The 19,011-nt window shown below is 42.3% G+C and overlaps 1 protein-coding gene across 2 annotated transcripts in view; it reads left to right on the forward strand.

Annotated features, from left to right (window-relative positions):
* LOC134349119 (protein diaphanous homolog 1-like) overlaps positions 1–19,011 on the forward strand; it is a 247,017-nt gene that overhangs the window by 162,870 nt on the left and 65,136 nt on the right. For both annotated transcript variants that reach the window (XM_063053005.1, XM_063053006.1), the window contains one exon: positions 4,077–4,193. In XM_063053005.1, the coding sequence (XP_062909075.1) occupies positions 4,077–4,193 (117 nt within the window). The remainder of the gene's footprint in view (positions 1–4,076; positions 4,194–19,011) is intronic.

Below are 19,011 nucleotides of genomic sequence, written 5' to 3' on the forward strand. Positions count from 1 at the left end.
CAGGCCAGGCAGCATCTATGGGAAGAAGTATAGTCGATGTTTCGGATCGAGACCCTTTGTCAGGACTAACGGAAAAAAGAGATAGTAAGAGATTTGAAAGTGGGAGGAGGAGGGGGAGACCTGAAATGATAGGAGAAGACAGGAGGGGGAGGGATGGAGCTAAGAGCTGGGAAGTTGATTGGCAAAAGGGATACAAGGCTGGAGAAGGGAGAGTATCATGGGATGGAAGGCCTAAGAAGAAAGAAAGGGGAAGGGGAGCACCAGAGGAAGATGGAGAATAGGCAAGGAATATTTGTGAGAGGGAAAAAGAGAGACAAAATAAATAAATAAGTTAGAGGATGGAGTAAGAAAGGGGGAGGGGCATTAATGGAAGTTAGAGAAATTAATGTTCATACCATCAGGTTGGAGGCTACCCAGACGAAGTATAAGGTGTTGTTTCTCCAACCTGAGTGTGGCTTCATCTTTACAATAGAGGAGGCCATGGATTGACATTTCAGAATGGGATGTGGAATTAAAATGTATGGCCACTGGGAGATCCTGCTTCCTCTGGCAGACAGACCATAGGTGTTCAGCAAAGCGGTCTCCCAGTCTGTGTCGGGTCTCACCAATATATAGAAGGCCACACGGGGAGCAGCGGACGCAGTATATCACACCAGATTCGCAGGTGTAGCACTTGTTCCGCTTACAAGGATAAGTGCCAGGAGGGTGATCAGTGGGAAGGGATGGGGGACGCGGATGGACAAGGGAGTCGCATAGGGAGCGATCCCTGTGGAAAGCAGCAAGTTGGGGGGAGGGAAAGATGTGCTTGGTGCTGGGATCCAGTTGGAGATGGCAGAAGTTACGGAGAATTATATGTTGGACACAGAAGCTGGTGGTCCCGTTGGAGATGGCGGAAGTTGCCTGGCCTGCTGCGTTGCACCAGCATTTTGTGTGTGTTACAAGTTTGTCCAACCTCATTACATTAAACCTTTCAAATGGCTGAGCTTTGCAAATGCCTCGCCTCTCCAATTTCCTGAAGACATAAGCTTGCACAAATGTTATGTTCAAGGTTATTTTCCTTCATTAAGAATTGAAATATTAGATGAAAAATAAGCAAGCTCCCAGTCAATCACCAAGACCTATCATGAATTGCTGTGAGTTACTCTTTGCCAATAAAAGTTGGCTGTTGTTCAGCCTTTGCACCTGTGAGAGTTGATCAGCAAACCTCAGAGCAGATAAATTCAACAACGTGCTTTTATGTAGCATTCCAGGGGATGGGACATTTTGATTAAATTAGCTTCAAAAAGATTAAAGATTACCTTTATTTGTCGCATGCACATTGAAATATACAGTGAAGTGTGTCGATTGCATCAACAACTTCATGAATAAATTATCTGAATAATTTGCATTATTAAGCCCATGTCCCATCTTTATTTCCCAATTTAATTAACAAATCTCCATATCTGTTTTAACATGGTCACAGATTTTAAATTTGCAGTTTCTTTGTTAACAAGTTCAGCCTCTGCACAGATACAGGATGTAATGCAACTAGGTAACGTTCTGTTTCTCAGAGATTTAACTAGCTTCAGCTCGGGGAAGTGATTGAACTATAAAGATGGTAATTGTTTGTTCCTTGGGAAAGTAAATGTCTCATTTAGATGAAGCATATAATGATTGTAAATGGACAGAGCAATGTGGATATTTGCAGGTGCAAGATTTGGGCAGTCTTTAACATAATTATGATGGGAGAACATTGCAAAGACATTATGATATTGGTGCATATTTTACTCAATTTTGCACTGAAGAATAGTGTTAGATTATAATGGATGCTTCAAGTCTGGATCCTTTAAACAACCTATTATGTGTATGATTCACACACGCAATTACCTGAAATAAATGCTCATTCTCTGAGAATAGAAATTTAAATTTTGAATAAAGAGAGGAAAGGCCTGTGTCTCAGTGGTGCTGCCTCATTAGTTCCACTGCACTGTCCCACACTGAAGTTGTTCTGACCTGTTATAGTGGCAGAAACCCATTTAAATACAATTACCTTCTGGCTGAATGTTCAGGGAAAAATAATTCCTCGCTTGTATAAGTTTTTACCTTTTTACAATTTTTAATGCATTTGGCCACAATGCCAGCTCTCACTTGTTTTTCAAAGACAAATGATGAAACTGAAACAAAAGCTGCTATGGATTCTGAGAGAAATTGCACACAAAACAACACACAAGGGGAATTGAAGGACAGGAAAGGAAAACTGGGTTGTAATCATAAACAAGACACATACGCAAAATGCGGAGGAACTCTGATCCAGGTGCAGATCTATGGAGCTAGGCAAAGTAGTTTGACACAGACCAGATGAGCTGAAGGGACTTTTTCTGTGCTGTAGTGCTCTAGAGAGTCTAGAGCAGGGGTTCCAAACCTGGGGCCCAGACACCCCTTGCTCAGTGGTGTTGTTCCATGGCATAAAAAAGGGTGGGAACTCCAGATGTAGAGTGTTCAGAGTCTTAGTGCTTTTTTTGGTACATTAGCCAAGAAAAGATGTGCTATCATTGGAGGGTATGAGGAGTGTTTGATTGCTGTAAGCCTGTACTTGCTGAAGTTTAGCAGAATGAGGGGGGATCTCATTGAAACCTATCAAATATTAAACGGCCATGATAGAGTGGATGTGGAGAGGATGCTACCTATGGTGCGGGAGTCCAGGACCAGAGGGCACAACCTCAGAATATAAGGGGTTCTGTGAGATTCTTGGGTCATCTTGCATGCACTGCTCTTTTGAAGTCTGTCCACAGATTCTCGATGATGTTTAGGTCCGGGGACTGTGAGGGCCATGGCAAAACCTTCAGCTTGCACCTCTAGAAGTAGTCCATTGTGGATTTTGAGGGGTATTTAGGTTCATTATCCTGTTGTAGACGACATCCTCTTTTCATCTTAAGCTTTTTTTTAAACAAACGGTGTGATGTTTGCTTCCAGAATTTGCAGGTATTTAATTGAATTCATTCTTCTCTCTACCAGTAAATGTTCCCCATGCCACTGGCTAGCAACACAAGCTCAAAGCATAATCGATCCACCCCCGTGATTAACGGTTGGAGAGGGGTTCTTTTCATGAAATTCTGCATCCTTTTTTCTCCAAATATACCTTTGCTCATTAATCTTTTGAATAGAACTTTTTGGCTGCAATGAGCAAAGGTAAGTCCCACTTGCCTGTGTTTGGTCCATATCCTTATAAACCAGGGGTTCCAAACCCTTTCTGTGCCATGGATCAATACCATTAAGCAAGGGGTCAGTGGACCCCAGGTTGGGAACTCCTGCTCTAGACCTTTCCTATACATGACCTGTCCCAATGTCTTACCTCGTTTCAGTAATTCTAAAATCTTAAATGTTGATATTGTACCTGCCTCAACCACTTCCTCTTCCATTTACCCACCAACCTCTGTGTGGAAAAAGTTACACCTCTGGTCCTTTTTAAATCTTCTCATCTTAAACTTATGCCGTCTTCGACCCTGTTTTTTTAAAAAAAAAAGCAACTGTGACCATTTACCTTATTTGTGCCTCCTTATGATTTTATAAACATCTGATTTTATGTATGTCGACTGCAGTGATAACTGGCTTCGTGGCTGTAAACTCAGTTTTGTGAGCTTTAGTTCTGAATGTTACTTGCCTTCTTTTATTGTTTAAGTGATATGTACTTATTTTGCACATTGGGTTTTTCATGGGATCTGTTTGGTTTCTTTGTTTTATTGGTGCCTGTAAGGAGGCAATCTCAGGTTGTGTAATGTGTGTGTATTATGATGATAGATGCACTTTGAACTTGAACATCTATATTCATCACTAGCAGAAAGATCAGTAGCTGTAGTTTGTACCATTTGTAGCTGCTGACCTGAGGCTGGATCAGTACGGTGCCCAGTGTCGGGCTGGTTCATTCTCTGGTTTTTTGTGTTGTTGCCAGGAGGTAGTAGTATCCCTATTGGATGAATAGAGTGAAAACAAGCACATGGAGGTCATCTTGCTGCATGTTTTAATATGTGGAGTCCAGAAAAACCCTCTCACCTGGAGTGTCAAAAGTCATCCACTTGTCGCCTTAACAGTAGTTTCACAGATGTGAGTGAAATCTTCCAAATGCTTCAGAACACCGTGAAAGACTCCAAAGCAGAGCAATACTTCCTGTCAATTCTTCAGCATTTACTTCTGATTCGCAACGATTACCAAGCCAGGTAGGTGACTTCTTTCATGTTTCAGGTCCTGATGAAGGATCTCGTTGAAAAACGTCGACTCTGTATTCCTTTCCATAGATGCTGCCTGACCTGCTGAGTTCCTCCAACATTTTTTTGGGGTTACTCTTGACTTGCAGCATCTGCAGAATCTCTTGTGGTTATAATTCTTTGCAAAGCCATCTGACACAAGAAATAATTCATTACTTATTGAAAGTACTTTGGATTGTAGTACTCCCTTGCAGTTCTCGTCTGTCCTCCTTTGCTGCCGTTCCTTTGTATGGTAGTGGTACCTGTAGTTCATTGTGATCCAAACATGCATGGTGGCATAGTGGTTTGCACAACACTTCACAGCCCCTGCTGTAAGATTGTGGTCTGATTCCTGCTTCTGCCTGTAAGGAGATTGGATGTTCTCCCCATGACTACGTGGGTTTCCTCCAAGCGCTCTAGTTTCCTCCCACATTCTAGAGATATATGGGTTAGGGTTAGTGAGTCGTGGGCATATCTGTTTTGGTGCCGGAAGCATGGCAAACTGATTTGGTTTGATGCTGACACTTTTCACTATATGTTTTGGTGTCCATGTGACAAAAAGCTAATCTTTATTCTTCAGCTATTATGCTATGTGCTTTGATGCTGGATGGCTTATGAAGGAAAGAACAGTTGTAATATAATCTATTTGGAGAGAGGCGCGTGCGTTTTTTGGCGCCAACATGTTACCTCCTGAATTAATGTGAGATAGGTTAATGTTGGATAGCATTTTGTAGTCAGGGTATGGGATGCAAAGCTAAGAGGCATAGGTGTAGGGTGAGAGGGGGAAAGACTTAAGAGACCCGAGGGACAACTTCTTTATGCAGAGGATGGTCTCTATTTGAATGAGCGGCCAGATGAAGTGGCTGAGGCAATTACAATTATATAATTTTAGCGTGCCGTGGAGAGCGTGATGCTTGGGGTTTCAGGGTTTGAAGTTCAATTCCGAAGTCCTCTGTTAGGAAGTTTGTGCGTTCTTCCCTGTGTGTTCGTGGGTTTCCTCTGAGTGCTGTGCTTTCCTCCCACAGTCCAAAGACTTACTGCTTAGTATGTTAATTGATCATTGTAAATCGTCCTGTGATTAGGCTAGGATTCAAAACAATGGGTTGCTGTATCTCCAACCAACTGACGTTTTGTTTCTTTATTAACACTCCTGTGATGCATTGTGCATCTTGCATGCTACTTGTGTGTTGCTTGTATGATTTTAAGAAGTGAATGGAGGTTGGAACTGTTTCCACTGGGGTGCAAGAAGCTGAGGGGTGACCTGATTGAAGCTTATTAAATCAGGAGGGGCTTACATAAGATGGATGGCCACAGTGTTACTGTACTCTAAACCTGGTCAGCACAGAGGGTGGCATGCTTATGGAAGGAACAGCCTGCAGAAATGATGAGAGGAGAGAATAAATATATATAAATATGTTTAAAAGATATTTTTGACTGGTTCAGGGATAGGAAGAGTATGGGACTAACGCAGTCAAATTCGACTTGCTGAGGTGAGCACCTTTGTTCGAATGGATGACTTCGGCTGAGGAGCTTGTATGTTCTGTAGCTTTATGATTCTGGTGTGTCCAAGAAAGGAATTATTGAGCCAGTTGTAAAAATGGGAGTGCTGAACTTGTGAGAGAGATGTGATGAGCTCCTACTGTATTTTTTCTTGGCACTTTTCCTTGTTCTGAAATTTGCAAGGTTGATTTAGGAGGTTATGCATGAAAGCCCTAATAATAATAATTAGTGAGGAAATTGAAAGACTATGGATCGTGAACAGGGGGCTATTATCTACAACAGGTATCATCCTAAAGTCACTACACCATAACATTAAACAATTAGAGCTACACACCAATATCGAGGTAAATCTCCAGAAAGCCACAATACTAAACACTGGAAATTCCTAGCAATTGAGAAATGAGTCTGCTTGGCTATGCCTGTACCTCAGGTTTTACCAGCTTGTGCTGAGAAAAAATAAAAATACAACAATAATAATAAGTTTATAGAGCACTTTTCATTCAGATGATGTAATTCAAAGTGCTTTACAATGGCATAAAAGTACAAACATGAAAATAAAATGAAAAAATAAGCCTGAAAATAAAAACCATATTAAAAGCAGGTTAAATAAATAGGATTTGAGCTGGCCTTTAAAAGTGTCAACTGAGTCTGCATCCCTTATAGTTTTTGTTGTTGAATTCCACAGTTTAGGAGTGTAGTTCAAAAAAGCTAACCTGCAAATTATCCTCTGAGGGAGATTGTTTAAATTTAAGCGATGAGCAGAAGTCGAGAGAGCTGAAGCAGGATTATAAAACAAAAGTGATTCTGCGATGTACTCCTGTCCCATAAAATTAACAGCTTTAAAAACAAGACAAAGAACTTTAAAATCAGTTCTAAAAGATACAGGAAGCCAATCCAGAGTAGCTAGAACAGGAGCGATGTGCTCCTGCATCCTGATTTTAGTTAAAAGTCCAGCAGCAGCATTTGGTATTTTGTCATGTGTGGTGTTGTGTCTTTTATTTCTCCAAACTTTTCCTAGCAGGTGAATAGAGGCAAAATTTGGGAGCAAAATTCAACACTTTTGTTAATTTATTGAGCAGATGATGGACACCAAATTTCTACTTTGGATAATAGAAGACTGAGTGTTATGTTTTCAGCTCTAATTGTACTGAATAGTATGGAACACTGGGTGGCGGTATTGGTCTACCAGTGAAGCCCTGTTTGGATTGCTTGGAGTGTCAGGATATCCAGGTTTGTTCGTTGCTGCCCCTCGAAAGAATTGCCTGATTTAGTGGTTGCGTTTACTTTTTGAGAAGTGTGTCACTGCAATAACTTTTGACTATTGTGATGCCAATGTACATCCATCTTTGAGGTTATTCCTGAATTGTGAGGAGTGGTGATTTTTGCAAATCTTTGCCTTGTGCATGCAAAATTGGACCCATGGCTTTGTCATGCCTTTCCTCAGGTCCTGTCACTTAGTGATCCAGTTAGTCTGGGTCTCCGACTAGTTACCCAGAACCTTGCAATACTTTTTGTTACTTCCATGGATAATCAAATGTATCGTCAAAGAGGTATGTTTCGAGCAGGTTCTTTAGCTGGTTGGAGGTCAGAAGGCAGCTGGTAGTAGAAGTCATACAGCATGGAAACAGGCCCTTCAGCCCAACTGGACAATGCTGTACAAGATTCCCATCTGAGCTCGTACCATTTGCCTGCGATTGCTCCATTTCCTATCTCTGTAACCATCCAAGTGTCTTTTTAAATGTCGTTAGTGTACCTCAACCTCTACCTAATCAGAAATCTGTACTGGGAACAAGCTGCCGCAATAAGAATAGATGGAGAAGTGAGTCAGTTTATGAAAGTCAAGAGAGACGTTTGACAGGGGTGTGTTTTCTCCCCTGACTTATTTAGTGTGTACAGTGAAACAATATTACAAAAAATAAGAGACATCTTGGGAATCAAAGTTGGTGGTGAAAACATCAATAATTTCAGATATGCGGATGACGCTGTCTTAATTGCAAGTACGGAGGAAGAACTACAAAACTTAATTGACATAGTTGTTGAACAAAGTGCGAAAATGGGTCTATCTATCAATTGCAAAAAGACAGAATGTATGGTGATATCCAAAGAGAAGGAGAATCCTATCTGCAGGCTGAGAATAAACGGGGAAGACATAAAGCAAGTACAGAACTTTTGCTACTTAGGAAGCTGGGTGACATCAGATGGCAGGTGCGACTTGGACGTCAAAAGAAGAATAGGGATGGCAAGAGACACCTTTACGAGAATGAAGAGTATACTGACCAGTACTAAACTAGGCATGACAACCCACCTCAGAGTACTGAAATGTTATGTTTATCCAGTTATGTTATATGGCTCAGAGTGTTGGACAATATCTAGTAACATGAGGAAACGAATTGAAGCAGCAGAGATGTGGTTTTTGAGGAGGATGCAAAGAATGTCATGGACAAAATGAATAACGATGTCATGAACAGAGCAAACACAAAAAGAGAATTAATGTATGAGATCATGAAAAGGCAACGTAACTTCATTGGACATGTGATTAGGAAAAAGGAGTTAGAATGCATGGTAATTATGTGAAAGATTGAAGGGAAGAAAGCAAGAGGAAGACAGACAAATGATGATGGAGACGGCAGCCAGAGAACTGGAAATGAATACCAATGAATTGATCCACTTGACCCGAAACAGGAGTGTGTGGGCCATGGCAGTCAAAGCTCAAACTGGGCACGGCACCTGATGATGATGATGATGATGATGATGATGTACCTCAACCACATCCTCTGGCGGCTCACGCACTGGGTGGAAAACATTTCCCCTTGTATTCCTATTAAATCTTGCTCCTCACACTAGACCAAAAGACATAGGAGAATTAGGCCATTCACCCCATTGATTCTGTTCCCCACTTGCTTTCAATCCCATTTTCCTGTCTTCTCTTTAACCTAACCCTAAGCCTAACCCCCTCCCCCTTTACCAATAAAGAACCTATCAACCTCCATTTTCAATATACCTAATGACTCGGCCTCCACAGCATCTGTGGCAATAAGTTCCACAGATTCTCCACCTTCTGGCTAAAGAAATTCATCCTCATCTCAGAATCAGATTTATTAAGTTGAGTTGCAGTGGCAGTCGGGTGCCCGGGTGTGCTCTCTAGTTCAAAGACAAACTCAAAGTCAATTTCTTACCAATGTTTATATATGTCACCCTTGAGATTAATTTCTTTTGCAAGCATTTACAGGAAAATAAACAAATACAACAGAATTGATGAGAACTATACATAAACAAAAGTTGATATACAACCGAAGTGCAAAAGAAAACTGTGTGAGTTAATAAATAAGTAAATGGACAAATGAATAATACCAGGAATATAAGTTGTAGAGTTCTTGAAATTGAGTCTTTTGGCTGTGGAATCAGTTCAGTGTTGAGGTGAGTCATAGTAGTCATAGTCATAGTTTATTGATCCTGGGGAAAATTGTTTTTTGTTACAGTTGCACCATAAATAATAAATAGTAATAAAACCATAAATAGTTAAATAGTAATATGTAAATTATGCCAGGAAATAAGGCCAGGACCAGCCTATTGGCTCAGGGTGTCTGACCCTCCAAGGAAGGAGCTGTAAAGTTTGCTGGCCACAGGCAGGAATGACCTCCTATGACGCTCTGTGTTGCATCTCGGAGGAATGAGTCTCTGGCGGAATGTACTCCTGTGCCCAACCAGTACATTATGTAGTGGATGGGAGACATTGTCCAAGATGGCATGCAACTTAGACAGCATCCTCTTTTCAGACACCACCGTCAGAGAGTCCAGTTCCATCCCCACAACATCACTGGCCTTACGAATGAGTTTGTTGATTCTGTTGGTGTCTGCTACCCTCAGCCTGCTGCCCCAGCATACAAAAGCAAACATGATAGCTCTGGCCACCACAGACTCATAGAACATCCTCAGCATCGTCTGACAGATGTTAAAAGGACCTCAGTCTCCTCAGGACATAGAGACGGCTCTGACCCTTCCTGTAGACAGCCTCAGTGTTCTTTGACCAGTCCAGTTTATCGTCAATTCGTATCCCCAGGTATTTGTAATCCTCCACCATGTCCACACTGACCCCCTGGATGGAAACAGGGGTCACCAGTACCTTAGCTCTCCTCAGGTCTACCACCAGCTCCTTAGTCTTTTTCACATTAAGCTGCAGTGATGATACACACAACAGTTCGGAAGCCTGATGGTTGAAGGTAATAACTGTCCATGAACCTGGTGGAGTGGGACCTAAGGCTCCTGTACCTCCTGCCTGATGGTAGTAGCAAGAAGAGAACATGGCCTGGATGATGGGGGTCCTTGATGATGTTTGCTGCTTGCTTGTGGCAACACTCCTTGTGAATGTGCTCAGTGTGGGGAGGGGGGGTGGTTGGGGGGCCTGTGTTGAGGTGGGCTGTATCCACCACTTTATGTAGACTTTTCCGTTCTCGGTATTGGTGTTTCCATGATACAACTTGTCAGGGTATTTGTTCCTGTGAATCTATAGAAGTTCTTGATTTTTCCCAGGGGAAAAAAAACTGTACACATTCACCCAACTTACGCTCCTCATGATTTTATACGCATCTATAAGATTACCCCCTCCTCCAATGCTCCAACGAATAAAGTTCAAACCTGCTCAGCCTCTCACCATAACTCATACCTCGAGTCCTGGCAGCATCTGCATGAAGATGGGTGGGGTAATAGGAGAGGATCAAACAGTAGGTCCAAAAGCAGCACAGCTAAGAATTTTTGAGGAAGTTGCAGCTTCGACAACTGGGAGTAATAGTTGACATAGTGGCGGGTTTTTATATTTGAGACATGTTGGTGGCAGCGAAAGTGGGCACTTCATAAACATGAGATTCTACAAATTCGTGAATTCCAGAGTAACTAACAGACAGACAGAAACTCAGCAGATCAGATATCATCCATGGAGAGAAATAAAGAGCAGAAGTTTCAGGCCCAGACCCTTTATCAGGACTGGAAAGAAAGGAGCAAGGAGTTAGAATAAGAAAATGGGGGAGGGAAAGGGCACAAGCAGGCAGGTGGTTAATGATATCAGGTGAGGGGGTCGGTAGGTGGGGGAGGAAGGAATGAAGTAAAAAGCTGAGAGGTGATAGGTGGAAAAGGTAAGTGGTTGAAGGAGGATTCTGATAGGAGGGGAGAGTGCACCAACAAGAGAAAGGATTTTGGACACTTTGAAGTTAATCATGGGGTTGAGAGGCTGCCTGACATCGCTGGAATTCTAAACACCATCTATCCAGTTAAGTTGAATTATTAGTGCAATTAGCTTGTGCAATGTGAGCATAGCAGCTGCACTGTAGTGCCAGGGAGGAAGAAATCAGAATGCACACAAGCAGGCAAAATGGACACTGTCAAATCCTAGGCCCAGACTGAAAAAACAAAACACACTTGGAAAAAGACTTCAGCAACTGCCTCCCTTTCCCCTTCAGCAATTGAAACCAGTCCAGGAGAGCACAGAGAGTACATGTTATCTATAAAGACACACAGGGTACGTGTTATTTGTGAAGACATTTGTATTCTTAAATGATGCAATGTCTGCCCAGGATAAAATGAATGTATTATTCTCTTGATTCTTTATGGGTCTTTATTTTACTTTGTCCCTTTCAGCCGTCGCCAGACACAGTAAATTGTTTTTCTTTTCATCTGGCAAGAAAAGATTTTTCTGTATGCTACAGTAGCATTCAATATCTGATGAATTGACTTCAGACTGTAGGAAAACATTCCCTCATTGTTCAGAGTGCATTTCAGGCCAGTTATGACGGCTGCAGTTCACTGCAGGCACAGTGCGTCATTGCTGCTCCTTCTGAATATCTTCGATGATACAATATTCCGTTTGTCCAAGCACACAGGATGAAGTTGAGGCAAGTTCCACAAATAATATAGTATGTTAGCAGACTGTGAGGACCAGGCCTGGACAACTGATGCAGAGAAGGAAGATCACTTCTCACTCTGGCACCTGAGCAGTTTAAATTCATTTAAATAAGTAAATGTAAATTTTAGAAGTGCTATCAGTGCTGGTGATTGTGGAATGACTGGATTGTCGTCTTCTGGCACCTTTATCTGTTCTGATCTGCAAGTCAGTGACTGACATCTTCAATGACTGAGCAAGTGACTCATATCCAGAGGATTTGGGAAGGCCGATATCTGCTGACCTTGAAAGAACATGGAACACCACAATGCAGTACAGCGCCTTCGGCCCATGACGCTTTGCTGACCTTGGAATCTCCTCTAAGATCAATCTAACCATTCCCTCCCACAGAGTGCTCCATTTGTCTATCATGCAAGCACCTACCTAAGAGTCTGTTAGATGTTCCTAATGTATCTGCCTCTACTACCACCACCCTGGCAGGGCATTCCACGCACCCACCACTCTCTGTATATTTAAAAAAAAAAACAAAATACAAAACTTGCTTCTGATGTTCTCCCTTTACTTCCCTCCGATCACATTAAAATTATGCCCCCTGGTTTTAGCTATTTCTACCCTGGGAAGAAGTTTCTGCCCATCAAATTGATCTGTCCCTCTTATCAGCTTGCACACCTCTACCCAGTCACCTCTCATCCTCCTTCACTCCAAAGAGAGAGCCTTGGCTCGCTCAACCTATCCTCGTAGGACACGCTTTCTAATCTGAGCAGCATTCTGGTAAATCTCTCCAAAGCTTCCACATTCTGCTTATAATGAGGCGACCAGAACTGAACGCCCTTTTCCAAGTATGATCTAGCCAGGGTTTTATAGAACTTCAACTTTACCTCAGTCTCTTGAAATTAATCCCGCAACTAATTAAGGCCAACATACCATTCAACTTCTTAACAACCTTATCAACTTGTGCAGCAAATTTGAGGGATCTATGGATGTGGACCCGAAGGTCCCTCTGTTCCTCCACTGCTGAGAAAATATGTCATCTTCTTGGAAAATAATTAAAATTCAGTTTCCAGGGCATGCAGTTAAACAGCCTCGCATGGAACCACGAATGCCCAGCGACGGAAGAGGCTGCAGAAAGTGGTGGATATGGCCCAATCCATCACAGAGAAAGCCCTCCCCACCACTGGGCACATTTTGTTGGGGTTTGCTGGGGCAGCATGACTCAAAGAGCCAGAAGGGCCTAATCTGCACTGTATAGGTTTATAGGAACCCTGTCACAAGAAAGCAGCATCCATCATTGTAGGCGCCCCACCATGCTGGCCATGCCCTTTTCACACGGTTACCATCAGGCAGGAGGTTCCCACACCACAGTTTCAGGATCAGTTATTATACACAACTATCAGGCTCCTGAGCCAATGTGGATAACTTCATTCACCATATTGGACTAATTCAGTGACCTAGAGACTTATTTTCAAGGACTCTTTGCAACTCATGCTCAGTTTTTTTTATTTGTAAAGTTTCTTTTTTTTTGCATATTTGTTTGTCAGTCTTTGTTAATGTATAGTTTTTTTTATAAACATGCCCAAGGAAATAAATCTCAAGGTAGTATATGGTAACATAGAGGTAATTTGAATTTTGAGAACACCTTTCAGCCAATGTTAGATTGCAGCTAGTGGGGGTTGTTCAGGTCTTGGTTACTGCTGATGGATTTCACTTTGTTGCCTAGTTGCTCAATGTGTGTTCTAAAGGCTGATTTATTACTTGTGCGTACGGGCTACGCTGTAGCCTACACCGTTGTGAGCATTTATACTTGTGCGTTGGTGTGTCTGCGTCGCTCTGCAATTCACCGCCAAAACGCTAGTTGGCGGTGGGGTTTCTATGCCACTGTGTTGAGTTTCTTCCTGTACTTCAAACAATGGCGATTGAAACTGAGTGCATCATGTTGGAGTTGGAGCTAATAAATGTTGAACAAGAGTTTCTTCTCTCTCAATTCTGAAATGGCGGAGAAGCAGCAGCAACCGGAAATGCGTTGTTACCAAGCGGACCAATCACAGTTGTTGCGGTCTGCCTCGCAGCGACGCGTAGTTACATTTTGGGAGAGGTGCGCGTTAGGCTACGGCGTAGAGTACGGCGTAGGGTATGGCATAGAGTACAGCGTAGGGTACGCGGCTATGCTGTACCTATGGTGTACGTTTGACGCAGAAGTATAAATTGGGCTTTATGCCTTATTTAAAAACACTTGATCAACTGCTATTGAGTAACAGAGCCTGCAGGTGGCAGCATTACACTATCTTAAATTTCTTCAGTACAATTTTCCATCACAGTATAATGTGCTTCAGAACAGGCAAAGACAAATCCTTTTAAATTGCATCCAAGAGATGAAATAATATTTCTTTAAATGAAATAATATTTGATAAACTGGTAAATTCTACTTCCCTCAGACTTTTTGAGTCTGCCCCATTACTGATGTACCCCGAGATATTTTGACTTTTTATATTCTGAACCACATGGGACACTTGACCTGTTGTGGATATACTTTCTCAGCCCCAAGAAAAGAACCTTCAGCCCCAGCTCCAGCATGGAACCATTCCAGCTGAGTAGAAAAATTCAGAATCAAACTTATTATTATTCACATGTATTGTGAAATTTCTTTTTGCTTTGTGGCAGCAATACAGTGCAAGACATAAAATATTACTATAAGTCACAATAAGAAGTATAATGGTGCAAAAAAAGAGCAGATAGTGAGGTGGTATTCATGGGCTTATGGATCATTCAAAAATCTGATGGTAGTGAGAAATGAGCTGTTCCTAAAATGTTGAGCGTGTGCCTTTAGTTTGCTGTAGGGGATACCTTGGGTGGTGGCAATGCGGGTGTGCAAACTTGGGCTGTCTAGCTTCCCCACTTGACCCTGACCATGCTTCAGAGGTATCTCATGGCCTTTGAGGTGTGTTGGAACGTACTGAGGTAGGGTAAGACATCAACACAGTGGTTATTATCCTCGTTTTAAAATGCCGCTTAAAAGCCCTGCAGGATATGCTGGCGTCTTCTAGCTTTAGTTTGTTCTTCCTCTGGCTGATGGTCTTGTGGCTGAGCCCTCCTGCTCTTTTCCCTTCTGCCTACCCAATATCTTCCCATTCTCTGGGCATTCATGTGCCTCGCTCAGAGTCTCCTGACTGCCTCTATCATTCTTGCCTCCCCCATCATCCCAGGCAGCACGTTCCAGGCACCCACCACTCTCCATGTTAACAGAAACTTTCCCCCACACATCACTTTTGAACTTGCCCACTCGCCTTAAATGCAAGCCATCTGATATTAAACATTTAAACCTTGGGGAGGGGGGTGGTGAGAAAGATACTCTATGCTGTTTAACCTTAAAAACCTCCAATTCGTTCTCTCCTCAGCCTCCACTGCTCCAGAGGAAAGAACGTTAGATTGTCTACTTTTTCAATATAACACGTCCCCTAATTCAGACGAATCCTGGTGAACCTTTTCTGCACCATCTCCAAGGCTTCCATATCCTTCCTGCAACAGGGCGATCAGAACTGAATGCAGTACTCTAGATGCAGCCAGATCCTGTTCCTCAATGAAATTTACTATAACAGTTTTGCTATTTTGGTGAAATCTTCATGTAAATTCTTCATGCACACCTTTCTTAATAAGTTTTAATCAATTTTAGAGATATTTTTGAAAAATTTCTGAGGCAGCAGTCCAGCTTTAAAAAATAATATATGCAGGGCTAGGGGGCACGGCTTCATTTTGACAGGCAGCTGTCAGAAGCCCCTCAGCTGTGGTGCTGTTTGCTTTGGAACAGTAGGTGGCAGTGTTGCCCCATACTTGCATATTTTTTGGAAAAGGGTGTTGTCTCAATATATATAAAAATATATATTCTGGATACAAAGAATATTGTTTTTTTGTCCTACTTTTGAAGATGAAATTGTTGCCTTTGGTTTTTATGTGTAGATTTGTTACCACAGACAGTGTCTTGCTGCAATATGTTGTTGATCTTACTGAATTTGAGTGCAAAAAGGCTCCTTAATGCTGAACAGATGGTCTCAACAATGAGGACAGCTGCAGTGACAAACTACAATCTGCTTTATAGGCTTGAAGAAAATGTTATTGTAAATTAATGAGGAAGGTTAAAATCCTTTCTTATTTTTCTTTCTTTCCATGATAAGGCTTTCACATGTTTTTTTGTATGTCAGCAAGCAGACAATGTTCCTGTGAGCTTCTGATCCAGTTTCCTCCCTGGTCTCCGCATAGACTCCATTTTGCAACACGCAGCAATAAATATTTCTGTATTCTCACAAACCACCATTACTACTGTATGCAATCTCCATTCCCTGCACCTTCCTGCCTGCTTCAAATCTAATGGAAAATAGTCAGTAAAGGCTTACGGAAAGATTATATAGTAAGTGGGACAGATTGATTAAATCCCCGTTAACCCTCTACAGATCTTATAAAAAACGTTATTTTAAATTAAATCAAGAATTACAAATATTGCAAAATTACAGTAAATGCCCTTTAAATTGTAAGGTGTCATTTAGTTTTGATTTTGAGATCAGTGTGACCCTGGTTATTTTGTGTAAGTTGAGTGCTGTTCTCTGAGAGCTTGTGACACTGCAGCAGCCCCTTCCTCGTCAGTCCATGGCTCAGTCGTTGAGTTTCGCTGCCTTTGTTCTCTTTGTGGCTCACAAATCTTCTCTAACCTTTCATAAACATTTGCAATGATTGAAGATTTTTTTTTGGGACTCCTACAGATAAATATTTGCCACGGGACTTTTCTTTGTGCCACCTCAACCCTGATGGGAGAACAAAAAAAAACATGTACGCACATTTTGCAGAGGTGAGGCTGAGGACATGTTGCCGAGCTGCAGAAAATAAATCTCCTGTTTAACTCCTTGAGATCTGGAACAGCTTTCAGCTTAAATCGTACAAGATTGGAGGCAGACTGCTGTGTGTGAGTGTGAACTGGGAAAGGTCAGTCTGCTCTGTCGTGCAGTGGACTGTGATTTATCATGTCTCACACACTTCCCCACCCACCCATTGACTCTTTGTCTGAAATTTATCCTCAATGCTACTCCTGCATTTTGACTGGTCAAGGTCAAAAGATTCCTGGCAATCGATAAGACCATAACACCATAAGATATAGGAGCAAAATTAGGCCACTCGGCTCATCGAGCATGCTCCACCATCCCATCATTTATTATCCCTCTCAACCACATTCTCTTGCCTTGTCCCTGTAACCTTTGACTCCTTTACTAATCAAGAACCTCCACTTTAAACATACCAATAACTTAGCCTCCACAGCTGTCTGTGGCAATGAATTCTGCAGATTCAGCACCTGGCTAAAGAAATTCCTCCTCATCTCTGTTCTAAAGGAACATTCTGAGGCTGTGCCCTGATCCTAGGCTCACCCACCATAGGAAACATCCTTTCCTCATCCACACTATCTAGGCCTTTCACTTCCAGCCAGTACAGACCCAGAATCGACAAATGCTCCCCATATATTAACCCCTTCATTCTCAGGATGGAGTCAGAGAATAATACAGCATGGAGACAGGCTCTTCAGTCCAACTCATCATGGTGCCCACCAAGCTGCTCCCATTTTGCTCCCTCCTATCCCTGTGTTTAGCATCACAGCACAGAAGTGGGCCCTTCAGCCTATCAAGTCTGTGCTGAATTATTCTGCCAAGTCAGATCAATGTGTACCTAGACTATAGGTCTCCATACCGCTTCCATCCATGTACTTATCCAAACCTCTATGATGTTGAAATCAAACCTGCATCAACCAATCTGCTGCCAGCTTGTTCCACACACTCACCGCCCTTTGACTGAAAATTTACTCCTCGTTCCCCATGAACGTTTCATCTTTCACCCTTAACGTATGACCTCTAGTTCTAGTTCAGTGGGAAAAAGCTGCTTCTATTTACCCTGTCTACCTGTGAGTAGTTGTTGTTGCTCAGGTCCCTTTTTAAATCTTTCCTCTTTCACCTTAACCCTGAACGTTCTAGTTTTTAGTTTACCTTCCCTGGGGAAAAAGATTGTGTCTGTTCACTCTATCTCTAACCCTCGTGATTTTATACACTTCTATAAAACAGCCACTTAACTTCCTACTTTCCAAAGAAATTAATGTAGACAAATGTGAGGTGTTGCACTTTGGAACGGCAAATCAGACCTGTGGTGAGCGCTAGGGCACTGAGGAGTGCAGTAGAACAGAGGGATCTGGGAATGCAGATCTATAATTCCTTGAAAGTGGTGTCACGGTGATCAAAACGTTTGGAACAGCGGCCTATATAAATCAAAGTATTGAGTATAGAATTTGGGGTGTTATGTTGAAGTTGTATAAGACATTGGTGAGGCACAGTTTGCAGTATTGACTGCAATTCTGGTCACCTATCTACAGGAGATTGAAAGAGTGTAGAGTGTATTGTTTGATGACTTTGACTTCAATGAAATGTTGCAGATATTTGAAGAACATAGAACAGTACAGCACAGGAAAAGACCTGCCAGCCCACGATGTTGAAGCTTTTCAGAATATCCACAGGTCTTTTCCTCTGTCTCCCCAGCAGTCTCCCACTGTGGTGGAGCTCAGAATAATGTGTCTGTTTCAGAAGTCTGTTATCAGACTTATGAGTAGAAGTGACCTGCTGTGCTTTTCAGCTGCGGATTTGAAAGAATGAATGAAAGAGAGCGGAGAGTTCTCTCCACTGTTTTCTGGTACTTTGTAAATTGACTAAGTCTCCGCAGTATATAGGGGGGCTAGGGGAGTACTGGAGGGCGTAGGATTAAGGTTGGGGTTGTGGGGAGCATTTACAGGAGGTGTGCAAGCTAAGTTTTTTTTTCCCTTAAATGGACTGCCAGGAGCAAGTTCAAAAATGCTGTTTTAGAGCCTTTCAGACAATCAACTGAACATGCAGTGAATGGAGAGAGATACGGGTCATGTGCAGGCAAACATCACAGTCAGCACGGGCACCATGGGCCAGAGTGTTATACATCACTGCTGTCCAGTAGACCACAGCTTTGTGTTGAGTTTGAAATCTTCATCTTGAAACATCTCTTCCCTTAGACAATCGATAGCTTTGTTGGCAAGCTTGAAAGTAATGGTGAATTTGACTGTTTTGTTTTCCTTCTCTGAGAGCCAACTCTGGAAATGTGAGAGCTGGCCCAAGCTTTCCATCATCTCATCGAAGCCAGGTTTTTGGGAGGAGGGTTGAGGGCAGGACCTTTTGTTTTATGAATGGTAAGCACAAAGCCTATCTTTCATTGAAGTAGTGGACAATGACTTGGAGCTTGGCCCCCAAATACAATAGAGTTTTCTGTGTCACCCATAGCTGGATTCTGCTGTTTGTGGTAACCTTGGTTCTGCGGTGAAGCCAATGTAGATTGATTAGCTTGTGCAGCACGTCA

The sequence above is a fragment of the Mobula hypostoma genome, chromosome 7, assembly GCF_963921235.1.
Source record: "Mobula hypostoma chromosome 7, sMobHyp1.1, whole genome shotgun sequence".
NCBI lineage: Eukaryota > Metazoa > Chordata > Chondrichthyes > Myliobatiformes > Myliobatidae > Mobula > Mobula hypostoma.